This window comes from Prionailurus viverrinus, chromosome C2, assembly GCF_022837055.1.
Source record: "Prionailurus viverrinus isolate Anna chromosome C2, UM_Priviv_1.0, whole genome shotgun sequence".
Taxonomy (NCBI): domain Eukaryota; kingdom Metazoa; phylum Chordata; class Mammalia; order Carnivora; family Felidae; genus Prionailurus; species Prionailurus viverrinus.
The window spans coordinates 101,214,401-101,229,007 of NC_062569.1; the positions used below are offsets into that span (position 1 = coordinate 101,214,401).

At 41.6% G+C, this 14,607-nt stretch overlaps 1 protein-coding gene across 16 annotated transcripts in view; it reads right to left on the minus strand.

The window, feature by feature from the left end:
• Positions 1 to 14,607, minus strand: part of PHLDB2 (pleckstrin homology like domain family B member 2) — a 229,864-nt gene that overhangs the window by 81,713 nt on the left and 133,544 nt on the right. For 11 of the 16 annotated variants that reach the window (XM_047876127.1, XM_047876120.1, XM_047876124.1 and 8 more), the window contains exons 1-2: positions 13,318 to 13,445; positions 7,764 to 9,112 (exon numbers count right to left, since the gene is read on the minus strand). In XM_047876127.1, coding sequence (XP_047732083.1) covers positions 7,764 to 9,112; positions 13,318 to 13,384 — 1,416 coding nt within the window. In that variant the 5' untranslated portion in view covers positions 13,385 to 13,445. Of the gene's footprint in view, positions 1 to 7,763; positions 9,113 to 13,317; positions 13,446 to 14,607 lie in introns of those variants that run through there. The other 5 variants (XM_047876112.1, XM_047876119.1, XM_047876126.1 and 2 more) reach the window with 1 other exon arrangement.

Here is a 14,607-nt window from a genome sequence, read left to right on the forward strand (position 1 = left end):
TACGATGGCTAGGTTTCATTAGGCATGCTCTTAACATTGTCCATTCTGCTTCCACCCAAGAAATGCTATCAAAGTCTTAATGCCCAAATTGTCTTCTGGAGTCAGGAATCGCAAGGAAGAGGGAGCAATGCACGTCTACAGGTGGAGGGACTTTCACCCGACAAGGTTCACACTTCTTGGGTCCCCACACAATTTTTCCTAATTACAAAAGTGAATAGTACCAACCTGTACTGTCTCATTTCTAAAATGGTATCTGCACCTTACCATCTTAAGGTTAGTGAACATATACATTTATTTTATAAAATGCTATAATTCCTAAAATGCACTCCAGTAAGATTATATTTAATCTTAGAAACATTAGGTATCTGGTCTGCTCAAGAGTACACAAGCGAGACTATGGGGCCTGCAGCCTTGGCTTTTATATGACCCTGGAGAGCCCCAGTTCTTACCAAGAATGTTGTGAAATTTTCAAAATAGGGAAAAGCAACTCATTTTCATCTTTTCATTTTTGATGGTATATTGGAAGAGAATCACCCCGCTTCTGGAAGCACAAAGAATACATTTATGCTGAGGGTATTTTCGTCCTTTTGCACAGAGCTTCAGAGTTACCTGGAACTAAGTACATAAACTTAACTTTGATATGTCTGAGAACTAGGGGCAAAACCTTCAGCCACAAAATAAGGAAATCCAGAATGAATGTTGTGAATGGGTATCAAAAACATTCATTTACTCTTTTCAAAAACACGTATACAGGGGCGCCTGAGTGGCTCTGTCGGTTAAGCATCCGACTTCGGCTCAGGTCATGATCTGGTGGTTCATGAGTTCAAGCCCCACGTCGGGCTCTGTGCTGACAGTGCGGCGCCCGCTTGGGATCTTCTGTCTCCCTCTCTCTCTGCCCCTCCCCCACTTGCACTCTCTCTCCCTCCCTCTCAAAAGTAAATAGACATTAAAAAAAACCCACATACACAATGCTTCCCATACTCTAGTCATCTTGCGAGGAGGTGGATATATAGCACAGAGTAAGACTGATGTGGTCTCAGCCTTGTACAACCCACAATTCTTCAGTTGTAAAGTGTTTTCAGAGAACATATTAGAACTAAATATCTTCCAAACAGTACAGAATTGCTTTCCCAGACATTTCACCTATTCAGATAATAATACCATGGGAATATTAGTATCTTCCTTGAAAGAAGGCCACCCTTGTCTTCAGGAAGGGAGAGCATGTAGAAACTCAGAAACCTTATTCTGTGGTGCTTCAGAGACCTGCATCACATTACAATGTGTCTGAGAAATGAAGAGCAAGCGTGGCCCTACTGAGTTTTATACGGCGACAATGCTATTTATCAAGGCACCCCAGATGACTGCCATCAGCCAGAAAGAAAATGTTGGATTGCTACAATGCAGTGTGAGGGAATCCATTGGTTCTATTGCACAGATGCTTTTGGCCATGTGACCAAAGGAAAACTCTTAACAGCAGCAGGGTTTACTACAGAGTTTTTTATTTTCCCCCTTTTCTTTTTAAAATGTCTTTTCCCTGGACTGTAAGATGCACTAGATGCCATCACTACCTCCACATTACTGGGAGGGAGGCAGGTAGCAAACGAGATGAGTAAAAGAATATCCTGTCAGGGCGCCTGGGTGGCTCAGTCGGTTAAGCATCTGACTTTGGTTCAGGTCATGATCTCATGGTTCGTGAGTTCAAGCCTCACGTTGGGCTCTGTGCTGACAGCTCAGAGCCTGGAACCTGCTTAAGATTCTGTCTCTCTCTCTCTCTCTCTGCTCTCCTCCACTTGCTCTCTCTCAAAAATAAACATTAAAAAAATTAAGAATATCCTGTCTACTGTACAATTATTTCTCTAGCCTCTAGAATATCCAGTTTGTCAAAGAATCAGCATCCTAGCCCTCTAGAGGTATCTTATCCATTAATGTCCTCTACATGGAAAACAGCTCAGAACTGAGGAGTGTAAACAACCACAGATCAGCCCAAAAGGATGTCACAAGATTGGCAAACTGAAATACACTCACTTCATGCACACAGAGCCCTCTCAAGACCTCACTTGCACCTAGTAACTCATAGTTTGGACTATTTTTAAACAAGCCTTGATACCTGGTTTCTAAAATCATTAAAAAAAAGAAAGAAAAGGTTGGCATAATGACAAAGGCAAGAATTGGCAGTTGAGAGCAAGAAAGAAGGAATAAAAATTATAAAAAAAACTAAGCATCTCAAATAGCACAGCAGTTGAAGGCCATTTAATATAGACTCAAAGTGGATTATTATACTTCATAATAGGCCCTTGGAGGTTCATAATTAGGGTTCAATCTTTAATACTCAATACAATTACCTTGAGCTTTCACATAAAGATTGAGCAAGTAAAAAAAAAAATCCAGATGAAACACTGGTATAATCACAACTTAGCTAAAAAGTACTACAGATGTTATGCTCAGTGAACCAGCCTTACTCTGCTTGGTTTCCTCACTGATGAGTTAACTCAATCTTTGGCATCTATTCATTTTACATTTGTGTGAGAGTTCTGTTTCTTTTTTGAAAATTATGCTTTGTCATCTTGGAGGTGCCTGTGAAATGCTCAAGTACACTCATCCTACGGAGTCCATTAAATTGCATTGCTCACAACATAAATCTGACGGGCTGGAAGCCCAGACGGAGCTTCTCTGGGCTCCTGGGGTAAATCCCAAATGGCAGGAGAACTTTACCTTCACCGACTTGCTATTTTCCTGCAGTTTTTGCTTTTCTGGCTGTGCTTTGTTTTTGTTTCTGATTCTTGGCCAAGTTTGACCGGGGTTTTGGTTTGCACACAACCAGTAGCTATCTCCACTGGTGGCAGCAAGGCCTGGGGATCTGGTTTTCAGTTTGGCCACTTGGGATGCTCAGGTAGAACTGAAATCTAGCCTTGCTCAGTGACAGATGACTGAGCATTTGTGTTTGTTGTTGCTTTAATTTGTTGGTTGTTTCTCTGTGAGTTCACATCAGGACAATACTTTGTGCCCAGTGGAAAAGCAAGCAGTCTCTTGAGATCTAGAACAGTGAAATTTTATGTTCCAGTGTTTACTTCTGACCTGTAGCCAAAGCTATGGAACTAAACTTTAAGTTCTTTCTCTGTGTCTCTGTACCTGAGGGGGGGAAAAAATCACTGGGTACATGTGAATCATCTTCCGACCTTCTGAGAGTAATAATAAATTAAAATGAAGGACCTCTGTCCTGATTGGTATACAGGGACTAATTAGCATTTAGATAAAACTAACATTTTCAAAATTCGAAGAAAATAAAATGAAATTCTAAAAATTTAAACACGTTTATGGTTAAGAGAAAGAACTTTTGCATCAAAAAATGCTGATTTCAGAAGCAAGAAAACAAGTTTACGTGATCAAAACCAGTCAAAGTGATTTGACAGTCTGGTTTAAAAAACAACTCTATGTCTTTTCCTTGTTTTATCAGTGTATAGTATAACACACACATAATTTCATATTTAAAATAAGTTTGGATTTGTTTTATCCTAGAGATTAGTTTAGCTAAAAAAATTTTTCTTAATTTTATTTTAATGTTTATTTACTTTTGAGAGAGAGAAAGACAGAGTGAGCAAGGGAAGGGCAGAGAGAGAGGGAGACACAGAATCCCAAGCATGCTCCAGGCTCTGAGGTGTCAACACAGAGCTTGATGTGGGGCTCGAACTCACGGAGTGTGAGATCATGAACTGAGCCGAAGCTGGACGCTTAACTGACTGAGTCACTCAGGGGCCCCTAGTTTAGCTGAAATTTTTAAAATGTCTTATAGTATTAGTTTACTGAAAAGATAAGCTAAGGTTATGTTTAAGATTAAGAAAAATATAAAAGTTGTATTCAACTAAACTGAATGATCATTATGGCACACCTTTTTATGTCAATAGTAATTATGTTCTGTGATGTGTCAGCTTAAACATAATTTCCAATATCTGTAAGTTATGTACTATGGTCTTAAAGTATCTGGTTGTTCCAGAATTGAAAGAAGACCATGGAGAACAAAAGTTGCTAAAAATGTTTAAAATTGTAGTTTGCACGAAGGGAGCTTTATTTGACTTGGTTGATAATACTTGCAAATAGTAAGTCTATAAAAATGTAATTAAAACGGTCAAATTTTGGCAAAGCTTGCACAACTGTGATGGGTTTACTCATAAAGTAATTGTTTAAAAAATGTATTGCATGACAAATGCCCTATTAACATAAAACTAAAACGCAGTTATCTATATTGGAATGACAGACTGATCTTGGAGAAATCAGCCCATGCTTATGAAAGGTAACAAAAGGTTATTTTTCTACGTGATCTGCCCAGGGAACAGAGATTCAGTATCTCACAAGAGTAACTTTTTTGTGCTTTGTGCTAACTGAGAGATATCCCTGAATATTTAAATGCCAAAAAATTCCTCATTTCCTAATTATTTAAGATTTACTCTTTATCACAGAGTAATCTATTGTTGCTTTATTAGGTAGGCAAATTGCAAATATTCATTGTTCTTAGGCATCCACAATCCTTTATTAGTCACGTAACGAAATCACCTCTGATTAATTTTGTCTTCCCAAAATCAGACCCTAAATTCAGGGGCAAAAAAAAAAACCAAACAAGTTTTCCAAGATATCTTTTATATATGAACTATCCCTAAGTTTTCCCAGAGGACCCCTGGCGAGCACAAGATTTGTTCCTTGACCTACGAAAAGAAGAATGTTGGAAATAATTAGGTTTGCTATGCCCTTTATTGATGAATAGCTCAACACCATCAAAAATGGCATAGAAAGATTTGTCAAATCAAGTGAGGAGCTCATCCTTCCCTAGGCTAATGTTGTACAGGTGAAATATTATAATATATATTAAGTCCAGAGATGGTGCCCTTTACAGAAAGGTCTTGGATATATGCCAATGTCCTCATCCTCTATAATATGTTCTTACCCTCAGGGGAAACGCTGATTAAATAAGACCAATGTCCTATGACCCGATAGAGGATTTTAACTCTCCTTGCTTATACCACTCATTAACTTCACCACAGATTAACCATAGCTACCTACTCTTATCCTTACCGAGTGGTCTCTACTTTCCTCTCATGTTTGCCTAGACACTTGGCTGTAAGTTATAGACTGCATCATGCCTTCAACAAAGAAAGAGTCTCAGAGCCTTGGGGATAGGACTTTACCAGATACTCTTTCTTCACTCTTGAGATTTCAGAGAACAGACTTGTGGGTAGAGGTTTCTGAGCTGCCACTGCACAGACAAGCATGAGACGGCACTAGGCGGTTAACTCAGATTTTCAGGACTTCTTTTAGTCCATAAATAGATGACTTTGTGAAATCAAATTAATGACTCAAGATGCAGAGGAGTAAGAATTAATTACATAGAACTCATCGAACTGATACTAGAAATCCAATTGCCATATGCATTGTGGAAAATCATTGGCATTACGTGTGATGTCCTATTGTCTGATGGGGAAAACCCTGTAGCATCCACCTTCATCTATCTCTAACCCTCAATTTAGTTGACTTTGATTTTGCAAACTAAGCGGAACATTGTTTTCAATGGTAGTTTTTTCTCCTTGGTGCTTCAGAATTCCCGAAGAACTGTATTTTCTAAGTCACTTTATTTTTTAATTGCAATAACATTACTTGCAGAGGCTCAATGAGAATCTATCTTCCCTTTTACTGGGATGTAATCAGACAAATAGAAAGCAGCAGAGGCCAAGCCCAGAGCATCATAAAAATAAGCCGCATCTCATGGAGTATGAGAAAGCCCATTATTGAGGCACTGGCTTTACAGGCAGTAAGGAAGGTTACTTCCTGGACTGCCAGGAACTTTAGCAGATTTGGGAACACTAGAGGAAACAGAAATTCACCAACACTTAAAAGTGCTAAAAATGAAACGCACTGGAGGTGATGTTTGTTTGTTTTTGAGAGAGAGAGCGTGCAGAGAAAGCGTCCGAGGGAGAGGGCGAGAGAGTATCTTCAGCAGACCCCATGCCCAGCATGGAGCCCAATCTCACAACCGTGTAATCATGACCTAATCAAAATCAAGCATTGGATGCCTCACCAACAGAGCCACCCAGGCGCCCCTGGAGGTGGTTTTTGAGGTTGGTTTCTTGCCCTTGGAACAGAAGAGTGACTAAGATCATCTCAGGAAGATCGCTGGAGTGAGGGAAGACACTGAAATGCTCTCCTAGATTCCTTAATAAGTCATCAGATAGAAGCTAATTTTCTGACTTCATTAATAATAGTTGTTCAGGGATGAAAGGTAAAGCGTAGGGAATATAGTCAATGGTATTAAAGTTGTATGGTGACAGATGGCAGTTACAGTTGTGGTGTCCATAGCGTAACATATAGATTTGCAAAATCACTATGTTGTACCTCTGAAACTAGTGTAAAATTATGTGTGAATTATACCACACTAAAAAAAGCAAGAGTTGTTCAGCACAACATTGAGCCAGGTTTGCTATCCATTATATAAGAAGGTCTCTTAGGTGCTAATTAAAACTTTTTCTGAATTTGTGTCAAAGAATCAAGCCCAAGTACAATGCCTTTTTGTGACCATGAAGAATCACTGGAGATTATTTATGACCACAAAGGGAACTGTCGTATTGGAGTGCCATCTCACAGACCCACCCAAGGAACTTAGAATTCTGTAAAGGTACTCACATTTGTTTTCATTCCCAATTACTGATCAGGATATCTGTGAGGATAGATATTAACCTACCAAAAACTACAAGCGATGCAAACGATTCTTTTTCTAAAATTCCAAATGAATCTTGTTTCGTATGGATGGAAATGGCTTCTGTCCACTACAATCCAAACGTTACAATTTTGTTGTCCTGTAGGACATTCTCGAGTTTGGTCTGTGGTTCAGAAATCCTATTCCAGCATACTTTCTTCCAGCAACTAAAGCTTGATACTCTGACACTTTTGTAAACTCAGCTTTATCGTCCTGCTGCATCCCTCATTAAGGAACAACTCATCATTAATGAGTTAAAATAATCTCTGACCCTGTTCATCCTGAAAAACAAATAAACAAAAAGGTCTATGCTTAAAGGAAAAAATAATGATAATGCAGTTAGTTTGTCCTCATTCATTAACGGGACTCTCAAGGGATGTTTTCTCTTTTCTCTCTCTTTTCAATATTTTCCACAATAAGCATAAATCCACTTTAAGTAGAAAAAGACTCAAAAAATGTTCCCGTAGTGTAGTTGGGGGTCAGTGTATGTACTAGGAGGCACTGCTGAAGGGAGGATGGGGGTGGTGTGTGTGTGTCCAGGACAGAAAAAAGGTTGAGCAACACTTAGCCAACCTTTCGACCTTCCAGACAACATGCTATTTAGAAAAATGTATTGCCTAATTCCCAGTGAGTCATGATTTCACTGCTTACTTCTATCAGACCATGCACATGGGAATTTGATGACATCAAGGATATAAGTCAGGGTTTACTCACAGTGTTCATGTTTGTAAGACTTAGAAGAAATTCAGTAAAAGGCACAACTACCTTGTTACATTGATCAAGAATCTACGCTTGAGAGGACTCTGCCGAGCAACTTAATTCAACACTAGGGACAGGGAGGCCTTCAAATACCCGCACGTGGCCACTAAGAGTGACTGAGAGAAGGAAGGACAGCAGAATTCTAGAAAGGCACAGCCGCGGCTGCTGCACTTGGACATCCTCCAGGCCCACACATATCCTTGGAGCGTGTCTCCAAGAAGCCGCTCAAGGGAACAGTGAGGTCAAGCCAGATGAAGAAGATTACCAGTCGCTCCATTTCCTGCTCCCTGAGTCTCTCCTCCCTCTGCCGCCGGTGATAATCCATCAGGTCTTCTCGGCCTGAAATGGAGCTGATGCTGCTTTTCCTTTCCCGAAGGACAGGCTGGGGGGTTCCTGAGGCCTGTCTGAGGCTGTCCAGATCCGCATCATCGAACTCGACAGATCCACAAGAGAAGTTCCTCCTGGTGGCAAAGACTCTGTCCGGCTCTCCAGGAGGAAACAGATGACCAGGGCCGGGCCCCGGATAGGAAGCCCTGTCAAGGTCATCGGAGGTACAGGAGGAGGTGGAGGCCAGAAGCATCTTCCGAGCCACTCGAGGACTGGCAGGGACGCTGAGGGTGGAACTTACATAAGGGTTGCCCTCAGAAGCCGAGGGTTTATAGGGTAAAGCCCCTGAGCTCAAAGAAGAGAAATTCAGGTAATTGTCATTGTCTACGATGCTGTGAGGTAGATCCTTTTCCCCCAGTTTCGCTCGTTTGGAATTGCCCAGGGAGTTTCTGGGAGGCAAAGTGAGGGGTGTCAGCTGGTTGTCTGTGGCCCTGTGTAACCTGGGGAGAGAGCGGCTGTAGGCCCCCATGTGACTCAGGCTGCTGCCCGAATACTTCCTAGTTCTTAAACCCATGCTTTCAGATGCCGGCTCCTTGTGTCGGGTCAACTTGGGCTGAAGTGTCAGGTTGTCCTGGCTGCTCATTTTCCTGGCTTGCTTTGGGCTTGAAGGCATGCTTGCCGCCCCCGATCTGCTGATGGGAGAGAAGCCGGTGTCGCTCAGGGGACTTCCATTCCACATGGCCAGGAGTGAACCGGACGCCTTTCGGCCTTCTAGCCCCCCGAGAAAGTAGACATTGTCATGGGATTTATTCCTTGAGCTATATTTGGAATAGGGAGGCTTCTCTGCGAGCCTCAAGGACCTTTCACTGTCCCTGCTGGTATAATGATCAAAGTCCGCTCTCCCAAGTGGATACCCGCTCAGGGACGGGGAGGTGCTGAGTAGAGGGGTAGGTGGTTTCAGGGAAAGGCTTTTGTCAGTTGCATCACAGGAGAACTGCTTGCTTCCTTGGATTTTGGCCAGGGAGGGGCTACTCCTGACACTCGTTCCCAGAGGGGAAGGGCTTCTCTTAGTAGGCACAGGCTGTGAGAGGGTTAAATAAGAGCCAGAATAGTCTCCATTGGCTTTAAATCTCAGACTGGAAGAGTATTTCTTGGGGCTCAGGCTCTCCATCACGTTTTGGGAATCGTCTTCCAGGGAATTTGTCACAAAGCCTGCCTCTAAGCTACCATTTTGTAAATCAAGCTGCTTTTGCACGTGGCTATGCTCTGCCATGATCTTGCTGGAATCTGTCAAGGAAAAAGAAAAAAAAGTTTTACTTAACAAAGAAGACTGAAAAAGACCAAGTATTTGTCAGCCTACATCTGAACAAAAACAGCCTTACATTCTGGCCTGATGTAATTAACAAACACAAACTCTGGTTTAGTAATAAACCTAGGTTTATTACTAAAATGAAGAAGCATAATAAACATTGATCTGGGATGATTTTTGTGCAAAAGAAAAATAACTCAAGAGGCCATCAATGACATTCGAGAACAAATCTTTAACAAAGTACAGGTGCAGGATGAGGCTGGTCCATAAAAAAGACAATTTCCCACTAGCGTTCCAGTCCTTGGTGGACCACCTGCTTCCTGAGTACCAGGCAAACACCCAAAGAGGTGACGCAATGGACCCTCCTTTGGATGTCTCTGCTAGAATCATTAACTGTTCAGAAGTCAAGCCCTGCAGAGACAAAATTCACATTCTGGCACACAAAGAAAGTTTCATGCTAGACACTGATCAGTAATATGAGGGTCAAAAGATGACTCTTGGGCACCTAGGTGGCTCAGTGGGTTGAGCGTCCAACTGTTGATTTTGGCTCAGGTCATAATCCCAAGGTTGTGGGACTGAGCCCCAAGTCGGGCTTCGTGCCGGGCATGGAGCCTGCTTAAGATTGATTCCCTCCCTACCCCCTCTCTCTCTTCCTCTGCCCCTCTCCCCTGCATGTGCTCTCTCTCTAAAATAAATAAAATGGAAAATAAAAAATAAAAAAAAATAAGACAGCAGATGACTCTTTAAAAGGGGCTATGAGAGTTACCTTCTGAAAAAAGATGTCATAATGCTCCTGCACCCATCAGAAAAAGGCAGGTAATTAAGGAAACAGAGGTAAGAGTGCTCCTGAAACTACTGCCATATTAGGGTCAGGAGGCAGTATTTAAAATGTGAAAATGGGAGTATCCTTTCAAGTTCTTGGTACCCTAATGAATCATGCTCATCCTTGATCTCACACTCTCTCCTCTTGTGGAAATGCTTTTCTCTGTCCTTTGCACTTATCTGAACACCCCCATTCTTCAAGGCTCAGATTAGGATTCTATATTCCATGCTTACCATTTTTTAAAAAACCTATGTACCCATAAGAGTATTTTGGACTCTAGTGTGAGTAACAACTTAAGAAAATAAAGTTTTAGTTTATGAAAATAAATACAAATGATCACTGCAAATAGAAGGCTGGCATTTGTAACTCATAAAGAAAGATATGTATTTTTTAGATTACCGCCAAAGCAAAAATACCATTTACACATCTTCATTGAATTCACGCACTTCTGACACTGTCCGATGTGTCAGGCTCCTCACACACTAGTTATTACATCCCTTGTCTCTATGTGAACAGTGTTGCTTATGGTTAGTAATCAATTTTAATAATGTGCTTGTTTCTGTACCCAGGCCACAAGTTTAAAAAAGAGGGGTATTTCTAGTGTTCCTATCTCATTTCCAACCTCTCTTGATTCACACCGACCCGTTGGTGAGATACTCAATGAACACAAGTTTTCAGTTTCAGTTACAGACTTCCCCCCTGCCTCCTAGCCAGAGATTGAGGATTTTGCCTTGGTTGCTCAGCTGTGCGAACTTCCCAGAAAGATCCAGGCAGTATAGTAGGGAATTGCTTCTTATCCAGACCGGGGGCCAAGAAACAGTCTAGGTGCTTTTATCCTATTGATGAGCTAGGTACACAACATCTTGAAAGTTCAGCTTCCCCAACAAGCTCTGCCTTGGGTTCCCTTTCCTCCAACCCGAATCCCACCCTGATGGATTAAAAGCAGGATTATCTTTAAAAAATTTTTTAATGTTTTAACTTATTTTTGAGAGAGAGAGAGAGAGAGAGAGAGAGGCAGAAAGAGTGAGGGAGGGGCAAAGAGAGAGGGAGACACAGAATCCAAAGCAGGCTCCAGGCTCTGAGCTGTCAGCACAGAGCCTGACCCGGGGCTTGAACCCAAAACGCGAGATCATGACCTGAGCTGAAGTCAGATACTCAACCAACTGAGCTACCTAGGCGCCCCAAAAGCATGATTATCTTTTGAAGTAGACCTCAAAACAAAATAAAACAAAACTGAGAGTCTCCTTTAAAACTGCCTCCCGGTTGGAATGTGGTCATGCCATCTGGCTTTGATCATGTCTTTCATTCTTCAGGGACAGCACCATCTCTGCCCCCAGGACAAATGTCCCTCTGAGCAACTGTCTGTGACCACCAGCTATGACCTTGAAAGCCACACGAGTCCAGTTTGGGACATACCTCACTCTGCCCCCTTGGAGGACTGAAACCAAGATGACCTGCAGTCATGATCCTCTCTGTTCTCAACCTACTTCATCTCCGGCTGGTTTGCCATGCTGAAAATCCAGCAAACCTTGGCCAATTCTCTCAGGTTAAATAGTTTTGAATGGAAGAAACAAGGAAATAAGGGGGTCCTGAGGACACTGCGGTGTTAATATATTATGGTGGGTGGGGGGAAATACCCTAAATGCCTAACAACAGGGAGAAAGTTAAATAAGCTACCATACTTCGTATGAGTGAATATTACACAACTATTCAAAGTAATTATTTTGAGGTACTTTTTAAATTTCATTTATTTATTTTGAGAGACAAACAGAGAGAGAAGGGATGGGAGAGGGGCAGAGAGAGGCAGAGGGAGAGAGAGAATCCCAAGCAGGCTCGGTGCTGTCAGCACAGACCCCAACTTGGAGCTCGAACCCACGAAGCATAAGATCATGACCTGAGCCAAAATCAAGAGTTGGATGCTCAACTGACTGAGCCACCCAGGTGGCCCTGAAGTGTAATTTATAGCATAAAAAGTACATTCATACAATATTCAGTAAATTTTAAAAGCTATATATAAATGAGCTCAGTTTTCTTATAGGTACGCCCACCCATACACACAGATTACAGACAAATGCTCGGGCCAAAATTCTGGGAGTCATCATTGATATCCCCAATCAGTGTCTTCTCCATCAATTCTATCCCTGGCCTATCATGTCCTTCCTCCTTTTGTCCATCAATAAATCTCATCAACATTGTCCCTAAAACAGCAGTCTCAATCTAATCATTTCTTCCCATTTCCACTGCCACCCCCCATTATGAGCCAGTATCTTCTCTTGCTTTGTCTATATGCCAAGAACAACAAGAACAACAGAATGGAAGAGATCATGCCAAAAAGTTAGTAGTGGTTTTACCTGGGTAGTGGTATTACCAGTGATATTATTATTATTATTATTATTATTATTATTATTATTATTATTTTAGAGACAGAGGGAGTGCATGAGCAGGGGAGAGGGGCAGAGGGAGAGACAGAGAGGATCTCAAGAAGGCTCCATGCTGACAGTGGGTCAATCCCACAACCTACGATCAATCAAGAGTCGAAATCAAGAGTTGGGCCATTCAACTGACCGAGCCACCCAGGCATACCTACTAGTGATTTTTAATTCACCTCTCATACTAGTTTGTACTTTCCACATTTCATACAACCTGAGTTGTTTTGACAATTAAGGAGGGAAAAAATACTTAATGTAAAATACTAGAGTATATATAATCTGTGGCAATACTGCTCTTTTTAAAATTTGCATGTATTTTACTTTATTTTATTTCAGATCTTTGAGGTGCAAATGACAAATAAAATTGTAAGATATTTAAAAGGCACACTGTGGTGATGTGATGTACATATATGTTGTGAAAGGATTCACCATCTGGTTAGTTAACACACCCACCACCTCACACGTATGTGTGTGTGAACATTCAAGTTGTAAATGACTTGGTAAAAGGGTGCAAACTTTCGGCCTTAAGTTGGATGTCTGGGGATGTAATGCAAAACATGGTGACTATATTACAGTTGAAAACATTATTATGTAATTGAAATTTGCTAAGTAGAACTTAAAACGTTGTCAGAAATACTTCATGTTTAAATTGATTAGGTCCTCATTCTTCCTAAGTTCTTGTCGAGCTGTCGAGCGAGATCGTAACTGTTGTAAAAATAAAGGTTCTGTTCTAAATGACTCAGGCAAAATGTTAATTGTGCAAATTTACCCATTCCGTACTCTCTTAATCTGAACAACACAACAGTCTTCCTGATATGAGTACAGTGGACAGAGTGGTTACTGAAAAAGTCCCACAGGTTTGCTGAACACAGCTGGGACAATAACATTAGTATCCTCATCTTCTAAAAACTGTAGTTGACAGGATACATACTTGAAGTGGTTCTGCTTATTGTACAGAAAGAAATTAAAATCCCAACAGAAGGCTTTAGGTACTTCATTCCTTAGGTGGCTCTTAGGTGCCCATCGTGTGTCAGATATTGATTCGGTCCTGTTCTCCTCCTGTCAGAAACAAAGCAGTATTGCTCTTCTACACCCCGTAACATTGGGATACGCTGTGTCTCTGGCTTTGATCAAGGAACTAGGAGAGAAAGGGAGACGTCAGTTCCAAGCTGAAACATTAAGAGCTGGGGCATGATTCACTCTTTCCATCCCTCTGCTGAGACGGCTAGCATGCATCCAAGTCTGTACCCCTCAGTGAGGACACCGTGGAACAGGACCCCTGCCAACCCAAGATGGTCTTAAGCCACTGAGATTTGGGAGTTGTTTGCTACTAGGAAGGTGTTAATCTTCCTTAAGTTCTTACCATAAACTAGGCTCTCAAGCTGAGTACTGGGAAGTATGTGGTCAGACACCACTTCCTGCCTTACAGGGCTTATAGTCCAAGGGGAGAGACACTCATATGAACAAATGATTGCTCTTAAGACACATGCCTTAATAAAGAACTGATTGACACACTGGTAAAGGAGCGTGGAGGGGATTAGCTCAGTGAGAGTGGCAGCCTGTGGAAATTATGGTGGAAAGGAATGACAAAAAGCTCATGTCCCATTGAAGGAAAGGGAATCTGGTGAGGACTACCCAAAGGTAGCATAAGGCCACTTCTGCACTTAAGATTCTGTGACTTTAAAAACAAAAATTATGTTTTTATTTATTTTTGAGAGATAGAGAGAGAGAGAGAAAGAGAGAGAACGAGTAGGGGAGGGGCAGAGAGAAAGACACACAGAATCTTGAAGCAGGCTCCAGGCTCTGAGCTGTCAGCACAGAGCCCCATGCAGGGCTTGAACTTGTGAACTGCGAGATCATGACCTGAGCTAAAGTCGGACACTTAACCGACTGAGCCACTCAGATGCCCCTAAAATTCTGTGATTTAAGGGCATAAGCAAAATCTCAAGCCATTAGAGATTAGACCACTGGTACATGCAGCAAATGCCCTGTCTCTGACAGAATTAATAGCAAAAATCATGTAAGGAAAAAGAGCTATTTTTGATGGCATGGTCCTTTTTGAAAATTTCTAGCATGTACCTCTTCTGGGATGAACTCTGTTTAATAACCATGCATTTCTCTCTCATAGTGATCAAAATTCTTTCTCATCTCTACCACCATGTAAGATATGCCCTCAAGGGTCCAAGCCATTTGCCTACCCTAGAAGTAGGTTAAACTGGAA